The sequence below is a fragment of the Falco punctatus genome, assembly GCF_963210335.1.
Source record: "Falco punctatus genome assembly, chromosome: 4".
Lineage (NCBI taxonomy): Eukaryota > Metazoa > Chordata > Aves > Falconiformes > Falconidae > Falco > Falco punctatus.
The window spans coordinates 1088196-1108172 of NC_137583.1; the positions used below are offsets into that span (position 1 = coordinate 1088196).

A 19977-nucleotide genomic window follows, 5' to 3' on the forward strand; every position below is an offset into this window, starting at 1 on the left:
TCACGTGATTGCGGCGCCGGCCCGTCCCCTGCTCGCGCCGCCCTTCCCGCGCGCGCGCGCGCGTCGGCTCTTTCCTCCTCGGCCGCGGAAAGCGGGGGGGATGGGGGGGCGGGGCCGCGCGCGCGCCACCGCCCCGGGCGGGCGATTGGCTGGCGGGCGGCGCGCGCGGGCGGGCGGCGCGCGCGGGCGGCGTCACGTCGCCGTGCCCTGACGCCGCCATGCGGAGGGACGCGGGGCGATGACGTAAGGCCCGCGCGGCTCGGCGGCCGGAGCCGCCTTCGTTCCCTTTTGTCCAAGATGGCGGCGGCCGCCGGAGGCGTCTCCTGAGCCGCGGGCCCCGGCGCCATGAAGCGGGGCAGCGAACGGGACTCCAGCCCGCCGGGGGCCGGGGGCGGCCGCGCCGCCGCCGCCAAGCGGCCCCGCGAGCGCGACCGCGAGAGTAGCAGCCGGCGCGGCCCGCACCGGAGCTCGGGCGCCTCCCGCAGCAGCCGGGACAAGTCCACGCCCGGCGGCGGCGGCGGCGGCGGCACCACCGGCGGCGGCAGCGGCGGAGGTGGCTCCAGCTCCCGCAGCCACCGCGGCGATGAGCGCGCCGGCGGCGGCGGCGGCGGCGGCGGCGGCGACTCGAACCACCGCCCGGCGGGGAGCGGCTCGGCCTCGGGCGCCCGCGGCGGCAGCCAGGCCGCCCCCTCGTCCTCCTCTTCCTCGTCGCGGGCGCTCGGCGTGCCCAAGGCCAAGGCCCTGCCGGGCGCCGTGGTGGCCCCCTCGCTGCTGCTGGCCGGGCCGCCGCCGGGCGCCGCGCCCTCGCTGCTGCTGGCGCCGCTGGGGGGCTCGGCGCTGGCCGGGGAGCCGCCCGGCTCCTGTGAGTACAAGACGCTGCTGGTGAGCGGGCTGAGCGCGGCCCTGCCCGACCAGCTGCTGGAGGACGGGCTGTTCCGCCTCTTCCAGCGCTTCGCGGGGGGGGGCGCCGGGGACATCAGTGTCAAACTCTCCCACACGCCCGAGCTCGGCCGCGTCGCCTACGTCAACTTCCGACACCCCGGCGATGCCCGCGACGCCCGCCGGCACGCCCGGGCCCGGCAGCTGCTGCTCTACGACCGACCCCTCAAGGTGGAGCCGGTGTACCTGCGGGGGGGTCGCAGGAGCCGCACGCCGCCCCCCGCGCCCTCGCCGGAGCCCCTGGGCTACCTGCCGCCCATCCACAGCACCTACCAGTACAAGCAGCGATCGCTCTCTCCCGTCACCAGCCCCCTGCTGCGGGAGCCGAGGCCCAGGCACGCTCATGCCGCCGCTGCCGCCTTCGCTTTGGAAGCGGCTGCCATCGGGCTCTCCCGGGAGCGGGAGAGGGCCCTGGATTACTACGGGCTGTACGACGAACGTGGCCGCCCTTACAGCTACCCCATTGTGGCAGAGGAAGACCTGATGCCGGAGGACGACCAGAGGGCGACCCGCAACCTCTTCATCGGCAACCTGGACCACAACGTCTCAGAGGTGGAGCTGAGGCGTGCCTTTGAGAAGTACGGCATCATTGAAGAAGTGGTGATCAAGCGCCCTGCCCGTGGTCAAGGTGGGGCTTACGCTTTCCTCAAGTTCCAAAACTTGGACATGGCGCATCGGGCCAAGGTTGCCATGTCGGGCCGCGTTGTTGGCAGGAACCCTATCAAAATTGGCTACGGGAAAGCCAACCCTACCACCAGGCTGTGGGTGGGTGGTCTTGGTCCAAGTACTTCCTTGGCTGCCCTGGCGAGGGAGTTCGACCGCTTCGGCAGCATCAGGACTATTGACTACGTGAAGGGAGACAGCTTCGCTTACATCCAGTACGAAAGCTTGGATGCTGCCCAGGCCGCCTGTGCGCAGATGAGGGGCTTTCCTTTGGGCGGACCGGAGAGGAGACTCCGAGTGGATTTTGCCAAAGCAGAAGAGACGAGATACCCGCAGCAGTACCAGCCTGCACCGCTCCCCGTGCACTACGAACTGCTAGCTGACGGGTACAGCAGACACCGAAGCCTAGAGCAAGACTTGAGGGTGCGAGATAGGACTCCTCCGCATCTCCTGTACTCGGACAGAGACAGGAGCTTTGCAGAGGCAGACTGGGCCAGCCCTGCCAAAAATGCTGAACGCAGAAACAACTTGGAAAGCTACAGCCGATCGGTGCGTAGCCGGAGCGGAGAGCGCTGGGGCAGCGACAGCGATCGCAGCATGCCTAAACCGTGGGAAGAGAGGCGGAAACGCCGGAGTCTTTCCAGTGACCGCGGGAGGACTACTCACTCACCTTACGAGGACAGAAGCAGGACAAAGGCCAGTGGGCCAGCTTTAGACAGCAGCCCAGTCAGGGCTCGCAAGGAAAATCACACTACAGAATCTGGAACGGAGAAAGAGCAGAGTAACTCTCTTCAGAACAATCGTCATGCGACTGAGGAGAAACCCCATCGTGAGCCATCTGATGCTCCCCAGCCTAAAAAAAGGGACAGCGAACGCAATCATCGAACTGGTGAATCGGAATCAAAAACTCACGAGGAGCCAAAATCTGAGACCAAAAAGCTAAAGAATTTATCGGAATATGCTCAGACGCTGCAGCTTGCTTGGAATGGGCTTCTTGTGCTAAAAAACAGCTGCTTCCCCACCTCTATGCACATCCTGGAGGGAGACCTCGGTGTCATCAACGGACTCCTTAAAGACCATTCATCCGGCGGGAAGTTAACGCAGCTCAAAATCGCTCAGAGACTTCGGCTCGACCAGCCCAAGCTGGATGAAGTAACTCGCCGTATCAAACAAGGCAGCCCCAACGGCTACGCTGTGCTCCTGGCGACCCAATCCACCCTGGCAGGGGCAGGGGCTGAGGGGACCTTCCCTGTTGTAGAGCCTGGCTTGCAGCGACGGCTTCTCAGGAATCTGGTCTCCTACTTGAAACAGAAGCAGGCTGCTGGGGTTATCAGCCTGCCCGTGGGAGGGGCGAAGGGCAGAGACAGCACAGGCATGCTTTACGCGTTCCCTCCTTGTGAATTCTCTCAGCAGTACCTCCAGTCAGCACTAAGGACATTGGGAAAGTTAGAAGAAGAACATATGGTGATAGTTATAGTCAAAGACACTGCCTAGCCCACACTGTCTTTTCAAATTCCATGTTTTCTTTGTGTGTCACACAACGCAGTTGTTTTTAAGGCCGATCATTTTGGTGGAGGCTCAAAACACCTCGACCAAAGTGGTAAGTTTTTTAGTTTCTAATTAATTTTAATACCATTTAAATAGAGCCCATTTTATTCGTTTTTAATATGTGACACTGTCCGCTGTTGTTCTGTATTTTTATTTTTTAACTGTATGAAAAGTTGTCAGTAAAGCCTTGTTCACTGATGGATTTCTAAACTTGTGCAGTATCCTAGTTTTTATGGCCCAGGAAGGGCTGGTTCCCTGTGCTAGAGCTGGAAGGTGACGGCCCCAACGCATTTCAGTTTCTCAGACCCCAGCCTCCCACACCTCCTCCGTCTCTTTCTATGTGTCCTGTAAGGTGGGAGAGGGAAGGGGGTGGTTCTTCTTTGTGCTGTATGAGAGACTGAAAGGTTGGTTCTTTTTTTTTTTTTTTTTTTTTTTTTTTTTTTGTCCTGTTTGCTTTTTATTTCATAAATTTGAGTCTGGATGCATTCCTGTTGATGCTCTATTTGAAGATAGAAGCTTCCCCAGAAGCCAGCTGCCAAGGAAGCAGATCCTGACCAAGAATAGAAGTGGTCTTTATGCACAACAAAAATTTACAATTATTATTTGGCAAAAAGTTTGCTGCTAAGGAGTCAGCTCTGTATTCAACTCTTTGTTGTGAGGTTTGAGAGCACCTGATACATGTCTCAGTCAGATATAGAAGTTCTTGGGTTATACAAAAATGAGGTTTGACATTACCAGTGTGTATAAAAGGGGGAAAAAAAAAAAAAAACAAGCAGGAGGAAAAAAAAATAATTCAAAGGGGAACCCTTTTGGGCCTATATTAGATGTAGACAAGCAAATAAAGGGCACAGGGTTTTGGTGAACTGTAGGTGCCCGTTTGCATAGTCAATTGTGTTGCACTGTCTGAAATCCTTTACTGAAAGAAAAACAGCAAAATTTTTTTTGCTGAAGTTGAAACTTGTTTGCAGGCTTACAAAGAAAGCGATAAACATGTCTGGCTGTCTGAAAATGTGTTATGTTACCGCAAGTAACCTGTCTATGACTGTAGGAAACTGGAGATCAGAATTTGAAATTTAAGATGGGATGGTTCTGTCATCTTTTCCGTCTGTGGTATGAGACAGTTGTTCAGGAAAGAAGCCAGGACATCTGCACCTCTGTTGCTCAGTAGTGTAAGGATGCGGTAACTAGTTCAAGTTAAAATTCACACTGTTCAGTTTGGGGATATTTTTGTTTTTTAAAATGATGCCTGTAGATTTTAGGAGGCTTACAGAAAATTGTGTGGGATTTAAAACACTACATTATAGAATTTCTTTAAATTTGCAGGTGTGGGGGTTTTTGTTGTTGTTTTGGTGGTAAGCAAGTGAAAAAATCCTGGGAGAACCAGAGTCTTTCTTGCATCAGTCTCTGTGACTGAGCAGACACACTTGCTCATGGCTGCCAAAGGCCCTTTTAAAACTGTGCTCTCAGGTATGGTTGGTGTTAAAACCTGTATAGCAGGGAGCATAACTCAGTCTAATGATGCTTTTATTCTTTTTTATTTTTTAACCCTGCAATTTCACAGTAGGGGCATCATCAGCTGATGATGTATGAGCGGTTGCTTAATTTAATAATGTATTGATATCAACAAGTAAGGGTTGTTTTGTTGGGTTTTTGTTTTGTTGTTTGGGTTTTTTTTTAACATTTAATACTGTGATTATATTAAAAGTAAATCTAATGAGTTAGCGTGATGATGAGGGGGTTAGTATTTCACTTGATGATGCATCTTCTGTACCCCAGAAAACATAATTCTGTCCGTAAGGGCCGGGATGCAGCTATAAGGCGACAGAGGGTTCTGTCCGTGGTGTGCAGCAGGTTCAGCGAGGTGAGCTGCTTGTCTGCTGGGAGGGGCAGCGCTCCGGGAAAGCCGATTTACACTGTGGAAGCAGAGGAGCAACTCTGCTGCTCCCAGCAGCCAACTGGGTTCACTGGGCAGCACAGAGGTACCCTTCGCAAAAGCAGGGCTGCACGGTGCAGGGTAGCAGGACTGCCCCGGTGTTACACGGTTACAGGGACGCTGACTTTTAACCTTGTGACCAAGTCCCCAATGCTGTTGTAATGTAGACAGTGCCAAATGTCAACAATTGTAACCGTTAAGTGTTATCTGAAACCAAGTGCTATTAAATACCCCTTATGGCCAGAGTCAGAGTGGTTACAGCTTTTTGTCAGAGCATGCTACGTGTCGGAGCTGTCCGTTCAGCCTAAGGCAGAGCGTGTGGTGGTGCAGTAGCAAATGCCTGGCTGGCTTCTTGCTGGCAGGGAGCTGTAGCGTGGAGTGGCCTTGTGCATATGTGTGTGTGTGTGTGTGTGTCTTGTGCCTGTGCATGCCTGCGTTACGGTGTGTGAATGTGAGGAAATGGAAGGAAAAAAAATAAATGTATGATAAAAGCTGCAACTGCTTGATGCCAAAGCCAGGGAACCACCAGAAACCCCCCCTCTCCCACTTTCCTTTTGAGACAATTAAATAATAAGGTTGGGATTTTTTTTAGAAGACAAACTCTGTCATGCTTTGGGTTGAGTAAGACTTGTAACGATGGGATTTCTGTTCCCAGGGAGGCAGCTGACAGTTGTGAGCATGTGTGCATGAATGGAGGACCAACAAATCTCCCTCCTGCAAACCAACCAGTGTAAATGAAAAGCTGGAGCATTTAAGGAAAAAAAACACCTGGGAGAGAAGCAGCATCAGCCCTCTAACCTGATGACCCTGAGCCTTCCCAGGTCCCCAGCATGCAAGTGAGCCACAGTCACTGCTTGAACAGACTGTGCCAAGTCCTGCCGTCCTGTCTGCCATCCCATCCCCTCACATGTACAGCCAGGCTGGTTCCAAGAGAAACGGCCCTAAAAAAGGGTAGATAGTTACAGCAAAACAGCACTGCACCTGTATCTCACAGCTTGCAAGACTTGGTCCTTAAATTGGGATGGGATGTGGTTCTAGGGAGAAGACACACGATGGGGTGTAGGAGGAACACCACGGCCCCAGTTAGGAGGCCTAAGCCACCCAGTGATGTTGGAAGATGCTGGGTGCAGCAGTGCTGGGGGGTTGTTTGGGGGTCTGTCAGCCTGGTACAGCGGTGGCAGTAAAGTAATTGCAACAGGGTAACGGTCTCTGACTCTTTGAGGGTGGTCTGAAACTTGAAGTGGGATCAGGGTATGAGATGGAGGATTTGGTGGTCTGAGAGCATTAGTGTTTAGACTGAGTTGTTCCTTTTTAAAAAAACCAAACACATCCATTCAGTAAATATTCTGTCTTACAAAGCCTCTTTTTAACATTAGTTGCTGGCTGTCTTTACTACAATAGAAACCCGGACAAGAGGGCTAGCCCTAGGCAGTCCTGGGTGCCCAGCACGTGCAACGACCGGTGCAACGACCGGTGCTGACGAGCCAATCATACCTTAATTATTATTACCCTTTGCTAACATGCAGGCTAAACTACTGACCAGCCCTGAGGTTCCAAGCCGCGGCCTGTACAAGATGTTCGAACCACTGCGCTGCAGGGGTACGGGCATAACCTCCCAGGTGCTGGCACGGTGGCTACACAGCCTGGTGCTGTGGCGTGCACTGGCTGCTTACTCACTCATGGCCTGCACAGCAGAGGACCATGCTGGTCCAAGGGCGCAGGCTGGTGCTGGGCTATGCCTCTGCTCACGTCACAGGAGGAAGCACAGCACCCTTCCCACTCTGGCAGCTGGCAATCCTGACCAGCTGGCAGGGGACTCCAGTGCCCCTTCCATCCCCTAAGCCAGGGTCTGTAATGCCTCCGTAGGAGCAGAAATACTGCATGGAATAACATCAACATGCTGTGTGCATTCAGGAAGGTTATAGGACTGTCTCGAAACACCATGCTTTTAGATTAAAGCATGATGCCAGGGGAAGAAGTGATTTTCCAGATCAAATGGGAGACTTCTGCCCCATCTGAAGTAGTTGCACAATTATGGCCTGACAAAAAATAAACAAATCAACCCTTGCTACTCCTCAATTCTGAACCCCCTTGTTGCACCCACCCAGCCTGTTACAGTCAACCTACTCCCCACCACCCTGAAGCGATGCCCAGGAGAACCAAGGCAGGTGCAGGCAGCCTCCCCCCATGGCTGCAGCAGCTTCTACGGTCAGCGAGCAGAGGGGCTGGGGTCTGCCCGGACAGGCAGCGGGGGCTGCTCCTGCAGGTGTGGGTGGGTGACCTGCGGGCTGTGGCAGCCAGGCCCTGCCGCCTCCGCAGCAGGATCGGGCCCCAGCACCCTCCCTCTGGCTCTGTTCAATAGCGAGGACAGGTGTGGGAGGGGAGGGATGGCACATACACTTACAGTGGCCTGGTTTCAAGTCAAATTTATACGTAGGAGCTCCATCCTAGGTGTTTGGTTCTGTCACAAAAGTAGCTGCTGAATTTCTCCAAGATAGCCAGGCCTAAACGAGCAGCAGATGCAGCCAATTACAGCTGTGGTGTAATGCCAGAACAAGATAGGCAACGGCATCTCCCTGTTAGTAGTTAAGTACACACTGTTTTTCTTTTTTTCCCCCCTCCTCTTGAACAAAACATGCTGCTCAAGGTAAAGTTGCATAAGATGTTTTTTGGTAAGGCACAGGCTGACTTCCACAGATGTTGGGTGGCATATCCAATTCTCCATCCCCTCATTTAATCAGAATGCTGCTCCAATTGCTGGTCTTAAATGCTGCAGTAATCACAACTTGTTCGTCTTTATCGACTCTGTAGGGTACAATTATCCATTGTAAGTTGCAGCAGAACATTTCTTTTTAATTATTAACAAGCAGCCCTGGCAAGTGCATTAAGTAGGTGTGATGCTGGAGGGAAGAAAAGCTATCCCTTCTCTTAGTTAAAAAGAAAATCTTCGAGCAATGAAACCTCAAGGCTTAGTTGAAATGAGCACAGTTCTTGGTGGAAAACTTGCTGTAGTGTTGAGTGAGAGGCTTCCAGCTCCCTGTTCTGCCTCACAACCTATTCTGAAAGTGGCCAAAACAGAGAAGGGTAAAAAGGTGAGTGAATGTTACCTGACCACCTGGGAATAACTAGCGCACTCACTGGCCTTGCCCAAACGAGCAACGAGTACTTACCTTCCACTCCTGACTCACAGAACTACGCCGTGCGGTTGCGTGCCATACACTGAAATCAAACACTCGGCTGCAGTTTTTTCATCTCCTTCTCAGGGCAGGGCCTCCCGTCACGTACAAACAGGAGCACCTGTCTGCCTCCTGCCAGCGTAGCCGCAAGGCAGCCTACACGCTGCAAACCGCACGGGCGAGAGGCCCAGCGCTGCTCCCAGCACCGGGCACACACCAGCAGGGTGGCCAGGGCTCTCAGCAGCCGCCACGCCGCCTGCAGCCGAACCGCAGAGTGGATGTTCTGGGGCACCTTTAAACAAAACCACTGCCTGGCATTAGCAGCGCCTTCCAGCTCCCACACAGCACGGGGAGGACGCGGTGCCACGCTGCCCACCACCCTGCCGCGAAGGCAAGGCTGGCAGGCAAACCAGCAAGTCAGAGCTGAACCCACAGGCGCTGTGCAACGTCCATCAGGCAGCTCAGGGGTCCCTAGGGGCTGCACGCTCAGAAATCTCACTCCTCGTTTACTTTAACCTTCTTATCGCAGCCAGGCCACTAGCTGCACCCAGCTGCTCGCAGGCCCAGCTCCTCGGGGGCACAGAGCACCGCTTTTGCATGGGTGCCAGAGGAATGCATGGCTACAACTCACAGCCATAAACAGAGACAGGATTTGTATTTCATTTTTTAATAAATACACTTTACATTAAAGAAAAAGGCCTTCAATTTGCAGTTTCCACACAGAGGGCAAGAGGAAGGGGGGAAACAAAAATTTAAAAATGTGAACCACAAAAGGGCAGAGGGGAGAAAGAGGGCTCAAACTTCAATCCCAGATCCCCATTGTCTTCAAGAATACCAGGCTCTTTGACTAGGCCAAACCAAGATTTCGGCCTCCCACTACAGCTGGTATCACAGCGAGAATCTCCACTTTAAACAGCCCGTACGCTCAGTTACCAACACCCCCCGGGCTCCTCCCTGGAGGACAGAAGCGTCTGAAACATACTGGCGCGCTAGCAGGTGTTAACACCTGTTGCTTTCTTATTTTTAAAAATAAAATCATATTTAAAATAAAAATATTCTCACTCCTCAACAATATTAGAAACCATGTTCCTCTTATTTCATTTAGTAGTTGCATAAAAATGCCTCTTCTTTTAATTTTAAACCATTTTTCTCCCCCAAACCTACCCCATGGTAACAAGGTACTACAGGAATACAAAGTTCATCCCCTCTTTACTAGAACACTGCCCTTTTTTTTTTTTTTTTTTTCTGTTTTATATAAAACTATTTCTGTTCTTTAGGAAAGAACTTTATACAAAGAAAATATATTGTGAAATATTTTCAGAAGTTTCCTTGAAGAGGAGAGTCATCTCAGCCTAAAATAAAATAGAAAAAAAAAGGCAGAGAGAAAAGAGGCCTAACCCCAGGTCTCCTTACTGTAGAGCCTCAGACTTAACCCCGAGCCTCAAACTGACTCAAACCAACACAGCGGATGGGCTGGAGTTCCTCAGGCTTTCCCAGGAGAAAAAGGGTTGGGGTGCTCAAAATCGGTTTCCAATTTGGTCTCCGGCCTTCTGCTGGGAAGGGAGCGTCTCCTCCTGCCAACACCCCGCCTGGCAGTCACTACTCACTCATTCAGAGACAGGATTATGTCGTCCTCCAGGTCTGAGTTATCTGAGCTGTCGGCTGCAAAGGAGACACAAGGTTACGTTTGGTTTGTGGAAGAACCCAGCTGTCAGAGCTGCCAAGCAGGCAATGCACTCACAGTTACAGAAGATGGCTACCAGCTGCCTGAGACCAGGGCTTCCCAGCAGCAGCACAGGCAGCCTGCACCATGAGTGCATCTCAAATCAATCAAAAGCAGTTAGCAAACCTGCACCAGAGCTTTCTTTCCCTGGTTGAAACAGAATGTCAAGAGGAGAGCAGCCCTAGCAAGGGCAGCTTCTATTAGCTGGCAGGTTTTTTTCTCACGACGAGATGGGGAGGACACCAGCAGTAAGTTAGCTGCACCTGAGCTGCCTGCACAACTTCTGTGCACACCTGAGTGCAAGAGCTCGTCACACCGGGGGCTGGACAGATCTGGCAGCCACTCCTCACAGCTGTTACCCGAAAGCAAGCTCGATGGTTACACCAACCTGATGTGGTGAAATACGGCCTCCGTATAACGTGCGCGGGGCTAATTCATTATGCAATGAGTGAGCCACTTTCTCAGTACTGGGTCCTTACTGGCCTGGCACTGCAGGAGACCTCCCCACTGAGGGGAAAGCAATCCATACACTCACAGCTAGAACCTTCCTCTAGCAACCTGAAGGTTTCTGTAATGAATTTAACTATGTGGCACTCATTAAAGTTGACCTGAAAATTGTACTTTTCCTGGGTTTCTTCATTTGGGTATAGAATGAAGACACGAAACAATTTGCCAGAAGCAGTCACACGCGTGCGCGTGCACACACACACACCCTGCTTTTTATCTTAAAACATAAGATCTCTTCCTCCCTCAGTTGTGCAAGAGGGAAGTGGTAGCAGCTCTGGCAGCAAGAGGTCTCCTGCCTTACCTTACAGGTGACGTTGGCTCTTTTTCTTTTGTGAATTCATTGGATGCTGCAGTTAACTAGGTGTTAAAAAAGTTTAAAAACAAAAAACAAAAACAAAAGACACCAAGACTTCATCTTTAGCCATTTCAGTTACAATGGATCTCTAAAATCCCTGTCAAAGTAAGCAAGGCCTTCTGGAAGGTTCACCCCTTCTCAGATGCTTTCCTTAGGGAAAAACAAAAAAAAAAATCACAGGCAAGCAAGCAGAGGGCACAAACCCTTTACCCCAACCCTCCTCCTTGAAGGTCAGCCAGCTGCCCATCCACTGCGATCAGCAAGGAACACTCTAGTTTCACCATCCATCGTACCGAGCCTGAGCTGAAGGGCCATCAGTGCTCCCAGAACAGCTACAGCCGTGTAAGGGGAGTTGGAAAACAGCAACCAGTGCTGCAGCAGCTACGCTTAAGCACTAGAGGGAAAGAAGCACAAGTGAGGCAACAATCCAGAAACTCTGGAGAAGAAGAGGAGCTGAGAAAGTTGTTGGGTTTTGTTTTGTGGCAGGTTTTTAGTGGTTGGGGTTTTTTAGAACATTAGAGGAAAGCTTTGAAAAGGGTTCTCTTTAACTCTTTATTCTCTAGTCCACCACACAGCCTTCCAGCTTTGAGCTCCATGCCTACAAGCAAACCTAAGTTAACTGCTTGGCAGAAGCTTATGGACCTGCCTGGAAGCTGCCATTTTCGATTACAGAAGAGGAAACAAGAGCCTACCATGCTTCTGGTCAGATTTCCATATATTTCTTCCACCTTATGTCACACGTGCATTTCAAAAAGGACAGCCCACTGGCGCGGAACAAGCTCTTGAAAGATCTGCACAATGCACAAGCTGCTTTGGGCAAGACAAACAGATCTATCCTCCCCAAGGTGGTGACAAAGGAGGATGAACACAGATTTCCACTTAAAAGGTTCTCCATGGATTATTCCTGAAAAGGAACCAAAACCTCTTCCAAAGCACCAGGAACCAAAGCCACTGGCAACCCTGTCTCAGCTGTTCCCAGAGTTACTGTTTTGAAGCACACCTACTTCGCATTATGGGGGTTCATCCAAACTACGGTGAGGGTCTGCAATAGGAAGCATTCTAAATACAACACTATGCCTCAGACCTGTACTTTGCAACAGTGCCAGTGCCCTTACAACTTTTAATTCTGGAGCAGAGTATGAGCAAAGGAGAGGGAAATTTTAATTGTTCTTGCTGGGTGAGAAACAAAAGCAAGCCAGATGAAGTTGCAGTCACAGAGAAGAAGCCACAGAGCCCCACTCATCAAACCCTGTGCAATGACCGCACATGCATTGGCCTAGCAGAGCTGCACTGCCTGCCTGAAGTTCCCAAAGATGCTGCTGAGCCACCTAACAGCCGCAGGATGGGCTAGCTGCAGCTCCACAGCCATACCAGATCCAAGTTCTGATCAAGTGGTTCTATCTGTAAATGGCATACAGATGTGGCCACTCCATAATGCATAGTGCTCTGCAGAGCACACTTGAAATAACTAAGTGTCAAGTAGCACCTGGTTTTGTTAAAGGAAAAGTTACTGAAATGGCCCAAATTCTGGCCCTTTGACAATTCAAGTTACAGTACTCTGGGTTCTCTCTTACTAGCTTCTGGCCCTGCACTGAGGAAACAGAAGTGGAGTAGTGTTCAAGAAGGTTCTGCCAGCTACTGGGACAGACCTAAAGTTACCTGCCATCCCAAAATGTTGAACTGCCATATGCTATTAATGAATTTGAGCAATGTCAATGTCCTATATGCCCCCGCATTGCACACCTCCTACCTTCAAAAGAACAGCAGACTGACTCCACACAATAACTCTGGCATCCTGATGCAGCCACATCCTTAAAAATGACTGAGCTACGTTCTAACAGAAAACACACAAATGAGCCTGCCAGACACATTAGCGCCAAAACAGAGGCTTGGCATGCTTAATCCTCCAGTGCATTGGCAGAGAAGATTGATTCCCACCTCAGCTCTCACATTAATCTCCTATCACTGCAGGAATTCAAACACCTTGCACACTGTAATTACACATCCTTACCAACCTTTTCACTTAAAGTAACTACATTACACCTACTTTACAGCTTGGAAATTAAAAAGAACTAAGTTGGCTTGGCTGCACATACAATAAGCACAATAATCGTGCTGCAAAAAAAGGAAACAGAATCCGGTGCAGCAAATCCCAAGCCTGACACTATCCTTACGTACTTTCTCTTTCTTGTGAAACCTTTTTCCAAATTGCTACGTAAAAAGTTCAGACCTTTTTTTCTTATACACACAAACGTGTGCATGCGCACACACACACACAACATTAATCTTTCAAATCACTCTATGGAATGCCAGAAAACAATTTAAATTGTATCCCAAAAGTTAAGTTAGCTTCAGAACAGTCTGAAAAAAGGAGTGAAGTTGGAAATGCTATACTGTTTTTGCACTTTAAGCAATTAGAAAAGAAAAAGAATAGCACCAAGGACCAAAAATGCTTCTCCATCCTTAAAACTACAAATAAGGCAGAGAAGACGGGTGAGGTCACAGTTCAACCAGTGTCCCATTGAAAGGCAGGACCAGCAAGCAATCAGACAAGGCTTCTTCATGTGGAGCTTCTTGGCCTGCCAAGTCCTCACACACATACCTGGGAGCACCTGAAGAAAGGAGATACCTTCCTTTCCAGAGCTGTTTTTACCAACAGATTATTCTGAGACTCCACAGGTGAACATGCATGATGACTTAGTGTCCTGACAAATATGCAACAAGCACAAGGTCACCTGTGGTCACCAAGCTGGGCACACACTTACTATCTCCAAGAATCAGTTCAACTTCCTCATCAGCATCAGAATCTTCATCTTCACCCTCATCTCCCTCTTCCAGGAGGTTGGCAAGCTCCTCATCATCGGAGGGAGAAAAATCATTTTCTCCATCCTCACCAGCATTCTCATTGTTCTCATCCTCCTCCAGCTCAGCCTCCAGCAGCTGGTCTGTATCTAGTTCATCGAGGTCATCTGTATCATCATCATCTTCATCATCATCTTCTTCCTCTTGCTCTTCTTCCTCCTATAAAGACAGCAAAAATAGTCCATTGCAGACATTAAAAAAAATGTAAAATGGAGTAACTGAAGATATGCTATATACATATGAAGGTACGAAGAACATACCTATGGTTTTCACTTCTCCCCATATCCAGACATCACATGTTATAAACACTTCGCCTCCACAACTAGAGGACGTGACACATGCTACGTTATTTGCAGGCCTGCAAAGTCTGATCTGCGAAACGCTGGTGCAACACAGGCACCAATGGCTCAAGCTCCTCCAATACTGGCCATCAACACGTGTCGCCACAGTGCACTCTTGAGAAGGACATGCAATAAGACCCATTAACCCACGGCTTTGTTGCTAGTTTTGTACAAACTGCTTTAGCTTCAACTGGACCAAAACCTCTACTTTGCATCAAACAGCATGCATGTTCAATCTCTCAGCCATTCCTTATTTAGATTAGATGTAAAATGTAGGGAAGGTTACCGTAAGCCTAAACTACTCCCTGAACCACTCAGCTTCAGATGATAGAACTACTTAAAGCGGCTCAGAAGTCTCATCTTTGGCATCTACCTGCAGATCAAGATCCTTCTCATTCAAACTATAAGAATCTGCATTCAATAAAGCAACTGAATTCCTCATTGTACCGATCAAATCCAGAAATCTGTGCCTAGTGGATAAAACTGAGTGGGAAGAAGTTGTTACAGTCTATCTTTTTTCCAGACAAATGAGAGGCCAAAAGTGCCATCACAAGCCAAGCTCCAGGAAGTCTCCAAGGCTCAAAGCAAGGGTTCAATATACCCACACCTCTTGGTCACACCCTTTTTCTATAACAGAACACTCTCTTGTGGCAGGAAGGCAGCTCTCCAGTCATCCAGTCTTAATCGCCCCTTTGTTTCGAGAGCAGAACACATTTTGCAAAATTACGAAGCTCTAAAGATAGGTATCTAACATAACCCACTTCAAGGACTAGTTTGGTCCTCAAGCTCACCACACTCACACTGTGCTCTTCACACTGCTGCATTTTCAGATCTAAAAGGGCAGAGGAAAACCACCTTCCTGTCATCTCCCCAGCCTACTTTTTCTTCAGTCAGTACTATACAAAAAAAAGAATCCACCACACCCCTGCAAATCCAACATCTGTCCCAGGCAAAAGAAACAAGGAATGCCAAAAAGCCTGGGCAAATTTTATTGTTTCTTCACTGGCAAAAGGCAGCCAAGTCTCTACGGACCAGAAGCACTGTGTTATTTAAATAGAGATTACAGTATAAAAACATTGGCTTGCTACATACAGTTTTCTTTCTGAAAGAGCTTACAGTAAGTATAAAACTAAAACAACCTGTATTAAAGCCTACGTTTATAGTAGGCAATCACAAATGTTACTGTAGTCAATGCGTCCTCAAGTAAATATTGGTTTTGGAATTGCATACACACTGGAAGAGGAAATACCTTACTTGCAGTTCACAGTTTTGATCTGCAGTGCCATATACTGAGTATAATTTTCCATAAAATAGCTTGAATATAAAAGCTTTTGCTATAATAACTTCTAGTTTTGTTCTATGCAGTATCTGAAGAAATACCAATGTCTTAAACTTTATTATTCTATTCAGAGTGGAAAAAAATATTAAAAACTGAAGAGGCAGGAGAGTTTATTATCCTTTTTTAGTCTCTAAAAAACTCTGAAGCTGGAAAGGAGGAGATCAATTCATTTAAAAAGCTCAAAAAAATTAAGCCAAGTTTTTCAGTGCCCAGAGACAGACACACAACCATAGACATTAGGAAAAAAGTGTATTGTCTACAAGATTCAATTAGAGTTCATGTAGTAGAAGCCTAAAGGATTCTGAAATGAGATAGATACCTTCCATTTTCAAATCTGTGGAATTTCTGAAAGCATTCTAAATAGTTAGCCCACAATGACTTAAAAGAAAATGTCAAAACTACTGAATTTTATTATGTTTCACATTTAACTTATTTACTGGAAACTGAAACACTGTTTTATCTACATTTTCATTCAAGCTTAAGGCAAGGCATATATCATCCTTCAAATATAGGATGAAATGAAATATAGTTGTATAAAGTTAAAAAATTCTCCTGGCTGACAAGAATAAAAACCAAGTTACACAGAAAGGGTGTATATTTATCTGAAAATTAACATTAACTTTGAAGGATTATACCAACCAGTGAGGAAAGTGTCCTCTGTGAAAATACAAATTGCAACAGAAGACCAGAGAATTGAAGTGTTTCCACCTTTCCAGCTTAAATTACTTAATCTGAAGTAGGCGATTAGAATCAGGCCACGTTCATTTAAAAAACACCTAAGAACAGTAAGATGAAATCTGAATTATACCTGTCCTTGGTAAACCAGAAAACAGTGTGAAAACCACGCTACAAGAAGTCAGGTGTGCATGTGGCAAGAGAGCGTGACAAGGCGCAGTGCACTTCCTTACCGAGCTGAACGAGGGACGCAGAGCACAGTTGAAGAGGACTGCTCTTAATTAGCGAGAAGCCTGTACCTTATATTTTAAAGAACAAAACCAGGATCCTGGAAACTGTGATGCTTCTGCTAAGTAACAGGCAAATTAATTCTTGATTAGCTACTGAACCATCTCCAAATACAAACACTGCAGGCACACTGCAATACGCCAGCCTGGAAGCACAAGGCTTGCACATATGTGGTGAGATCTCTTTCAAGCAAGCGCATGGAGCTTCTGCACCCAAAACCAACCTGTGGGACATACAGCTGAGAAAGGTGGGAGAAAATACCACGTGGAGTCTAACACCATCATATGGAAGTAATATCCAGTCTGTTAAAGGATTCTAGGATGCATCCTTATCAGATACCATAACCGCCTCACATAAGGATCCATTTACAGATAAAAAATGGCATGCCTTGCCCAATAACTCATACAAGCATATTAAATAAGAGTGAAAAAAATCCTTGTGCAATGTCACAAGGGAAGATAGGCAGAACAGTTACTCCAAAACCATGTCTAGGTCTGTGAGGGAAAAACCTGCAAAAGCAAGCTCCTACCTGCTCATCGGTAGTTTCCAAAAACTTTGGGCAATGACACAGATGCTGCCAGAAGAAAGAATCAGCATGCATATCTATGCAAAAGAAGCACGCATCTGTGCAAGCATGCACCTGTGCTTATCTTCCTCGTTGGAGTAACATGATCCACAGAACCCATGGACCAGCACGTTCCACATGACTTAAACAGCATCAAGGAATTGTTTTAGCCATCACTAACTCCTTTAGATGCCTGAAGATATTCTTCTGTTTGGGTTGATCTCTGTAAAAGCTTAGATCAGAACTCAAAACCGTTCATGCAGTCCTCACGTTCCTCCTCTGTTTCCTTAGAAGCTATTCTCTTCGCTGTCCAACAGAAGCCACTTCACAGCTGCCAGTTATCTTTGCAGAAGGCACAAGGGTAGTGTTACAGAACAACAAACTGACCATCTCATAACCTTCCATCCGTAAAACATTTTACATCACTACCAGCACTCTGACTCACTGCCTGGTATTTCTGTGTGCCTACTCTACAGCCAGGTGCACTATCATTACAATACAGACAGACCAAAACCCTGTCTTCTTAGATAGTTCATGTAAGACCACAAACAATCCCAACCCGAGGCTATGATGGAGGGAAAAAAAAAAAATAATCTAATGTTCCCTTTTAAATAGAGTAGGCAACACTCAGAGGGACATAAGGGAGCCCAGCTTTTGAATTAAGGATGCCACACTGCTACCCGTTTTATTTACACTGAGTCAGGTATATTCATTGCTTGCAGATACCTAAATTTAGGATTAACTTAAGGGAGCTTTACCTTGACAGATGCCAAGAGTAGAACAGTTTAAAGCAGAGTACCCATTGACCCCTAACGAGACTCAAAATTGTAATTATATAGATATGTATTAATTTTATTATTACATATCATAGTGGATACGAATACTAGTGGGTTTGTGTTATCTTCACAATGCCTCACCAGCATCACTGCTCTTCAACTCCAGCATACACAGATGTCACTACGTAGCAGCTGAAATGCAGACAGCATGATAGTATCAACATACCTGGATGGCTGCCTCTTTCTGCTCTTCAAAAACACTGTACCATAAAAGTATCACAATAAAGGAATTTTAATTTAGGAAACACCCACCTTGTTTCGTACACAAAATGGCTTCCTGGCCCCACTTCTCTGCACAAATACAGTGCTGATTGCACCACAGTTAAAGCAAAAAGGCTGCAAAAGTAAGGTAACGAACAAAGACAATGCCGACAATTTAAAGTGAACACAAGAACAAAACCCCAGTTACAAGGGGATAGCCAAAAAGGGGGCTGCAACCTTAGTGCAGAATGCTATCCACAGATGTAAGCAGGGTGCCCACACAGGGACAGGCCCCAGCTGAACACAGAAATTGTTTGACTCAAAGAGTTAATTTGGCTCAAGTAATAAAGACTAGTTTAGGCTGACAAAGACCATCAATACAAAGGGTTTGTACCCATTTAAATCAAAATTCGTTTTAACTAATGTGAGGCAGAAATGTACAGTACGATCATTTCTATATTTTAGACAAGTATAAAGGATGCAGGAACTATCAATTCTTCTAGAATAAGACTGCAGAAAGGGACAATTTAAGTGTGCATCTTAAGAGAAATCTCTCAACACTCACTAACTCACCAAAGTTCACTAATTCACTTGCACAGTAACACATAAATAGCTTCAACACACAGTCTATGACCCTGGAACTACTTCGAGAATGATGAAGAGGGCAAAAGTGATTCACATCAGCTTTTTAACATGCCTGCATACAGGCAGATTTACAGAGATGTAGAAGTAGTACAAGAAAAGCCGGACATTAACAGAATCAGAAAAGTTGATCACATAGCAAAGGATTATCTCAAGAGTATCTCAAAGCATGTTACTGGTACCTTAAGATCACACACTCATAGTGGAGTTATGTAAAGATTCAGAAAGCCATGTAGATTTAGTTCAATCAATTTATCATTTGTAACTACAAAGGAAAAGAATAAACATCCCCTAAAGGAATGGCACATGTAGGGGTGGCAGCACTGTAACAAAAAAATGCTTGACCTAATTCTTCATGTGCCTGTATTTACAGCCTGTTCGGAACTTGGTGAGTACCCTTTGCTCATTCAAGCGTTACACATTTTCTTCCACGTTGTTCTTTGATGTATGTTTGCATGCACCTCAGACTTTCATCACATGACAGACTCTCTTCCTGTTCCCCTTTACCCATTCATTACAGAATTCAGAAAATTTGTCTTTTTGGGTAGTACAGGTTATTGATACTTAATGAATTCACTCGTGTTCACCTCTCAAAAAAGATCCAAAGGCTCAGGGAAAACCCAGCCTTTCACTTAGAATCACGCGATCATTTAGTTTGGAAAAGACCTTTGAGATCATCAAGTCCAACCACTGCCAAGTCCACCACGAAGCCATGTCCCTCAGCACCGCATCTACACATTTTTTTTAAACACCTCCAGGAATTGTGATTCCACCGCCTCCCTGGGCAGCCTGTTCTGATACTTGACCACCCTTTCCGTGAAGAAAATTTTCCCAATACCCAATCTAAACCTCCCATGCTGTAACTTTGAGGCTGTTTCCTCGTCTGATGCAAAATACATACTAACTAGGCAGAACTTTGGGATTTTTCCTTTTTATTTAACATATTTCTGGACTATATTTTAACATTAAATCAGTGTATGTCCAGGAAGTATGGCTTAAAGCACTGCAGATCTGCAGTATCTAAAAATATGTCAGCTTACTTTATAAGCTCTCTTAAGACTTTTTATAGTTTTCTTACATGTCAACACCTCTCACCTGCAGATGCTTTCCAGCAAGAGTCCCTTCCTCTGAAAACACAATCACTATTGCACCTCTGCTTGAATCATACCATAAGTTACTACTCTTTATTTTCACCTACGAGGCTGCCTTTTCTCTACCTGAGAAAGTTAATCAAATGTCAGGGAAGTTTTTCCCACTTGATTTCAAGTCTTTCAGCTCATATGTAATTCTCTTCTGGCTATTTGTAGCCAAGTCTAATCATCTGCTGGTAAGCATCTGCTTCTAAAAACTGTTTATTTTCTCTAGTCAATGTTGGGTTTTTTGT

At 47.4% G+C, this 19977-nt stretch overlaps 2 protein-coding genes across 7 annotated transcripts in view; one reads left to right on the forward strand and one right to left on the reverse strand.

Annotated features, from left to right (window-relative positions):
• The first annotated feature begins 110 nt into the window (after positions 1–110).
• On the forward strand, positions 111–9281 carry RBM15B (RNA binding motif protein 15B). Its single transcript, XM_080387465.1, has 2 exons — positions 111–3202; positions 5739–9281. Exon 1 carries the CDS (start codon positions 346–348, stop codon positions 3094–3096), a length of 2751 nt encoding a protein of 916 aa, XP_080243591.1. The 5' UTR covers positions 111–345; the 3' UTR covers positions 3097–3202; positions 5739–9281.
• DCAF1 (DDB1 and CUL4 associated factor 1) overlaps positions 8906–19977 on the reverse strand; it is a 53841-nt gene continuing 42769 nt past the window's right edge. Inside the window, exons 23-25 of one of the 6 annotated variants that reach the window (XM_080387464.1) lie at positions 13610–13865; positions 10791–10846; positions 8906–9921 (exon numbers count right to left, since the gene is read on the reverse strand). In XM_080387464.1, the coding sequence (XP_080243590.1) occupies positions 10827–10846; positions 13610–13865 (276 nt within the window). In that variant the 3' untranslated portion in view covers positions 8906–9921; positions 10791–10826. Of the gene's footprint in view, positions 13866–19977 lie in introns of all 6 variants that reach the window. The other 5 variants (XR_013928110.1, XM_080387462.1, XM_080387463.1 and 2 more) reach the window with 5 other exon arrangements.

What these genes read in the sequence shown, in the direction of transcription:
- RBM15B (XM_080387465.1), top strand. Translation starts at nt 346, where the DNA reads ATGAAGCGGGGCAGCGAACGGGACTCCAGCCCGCCGGGGGCCGGGGGC.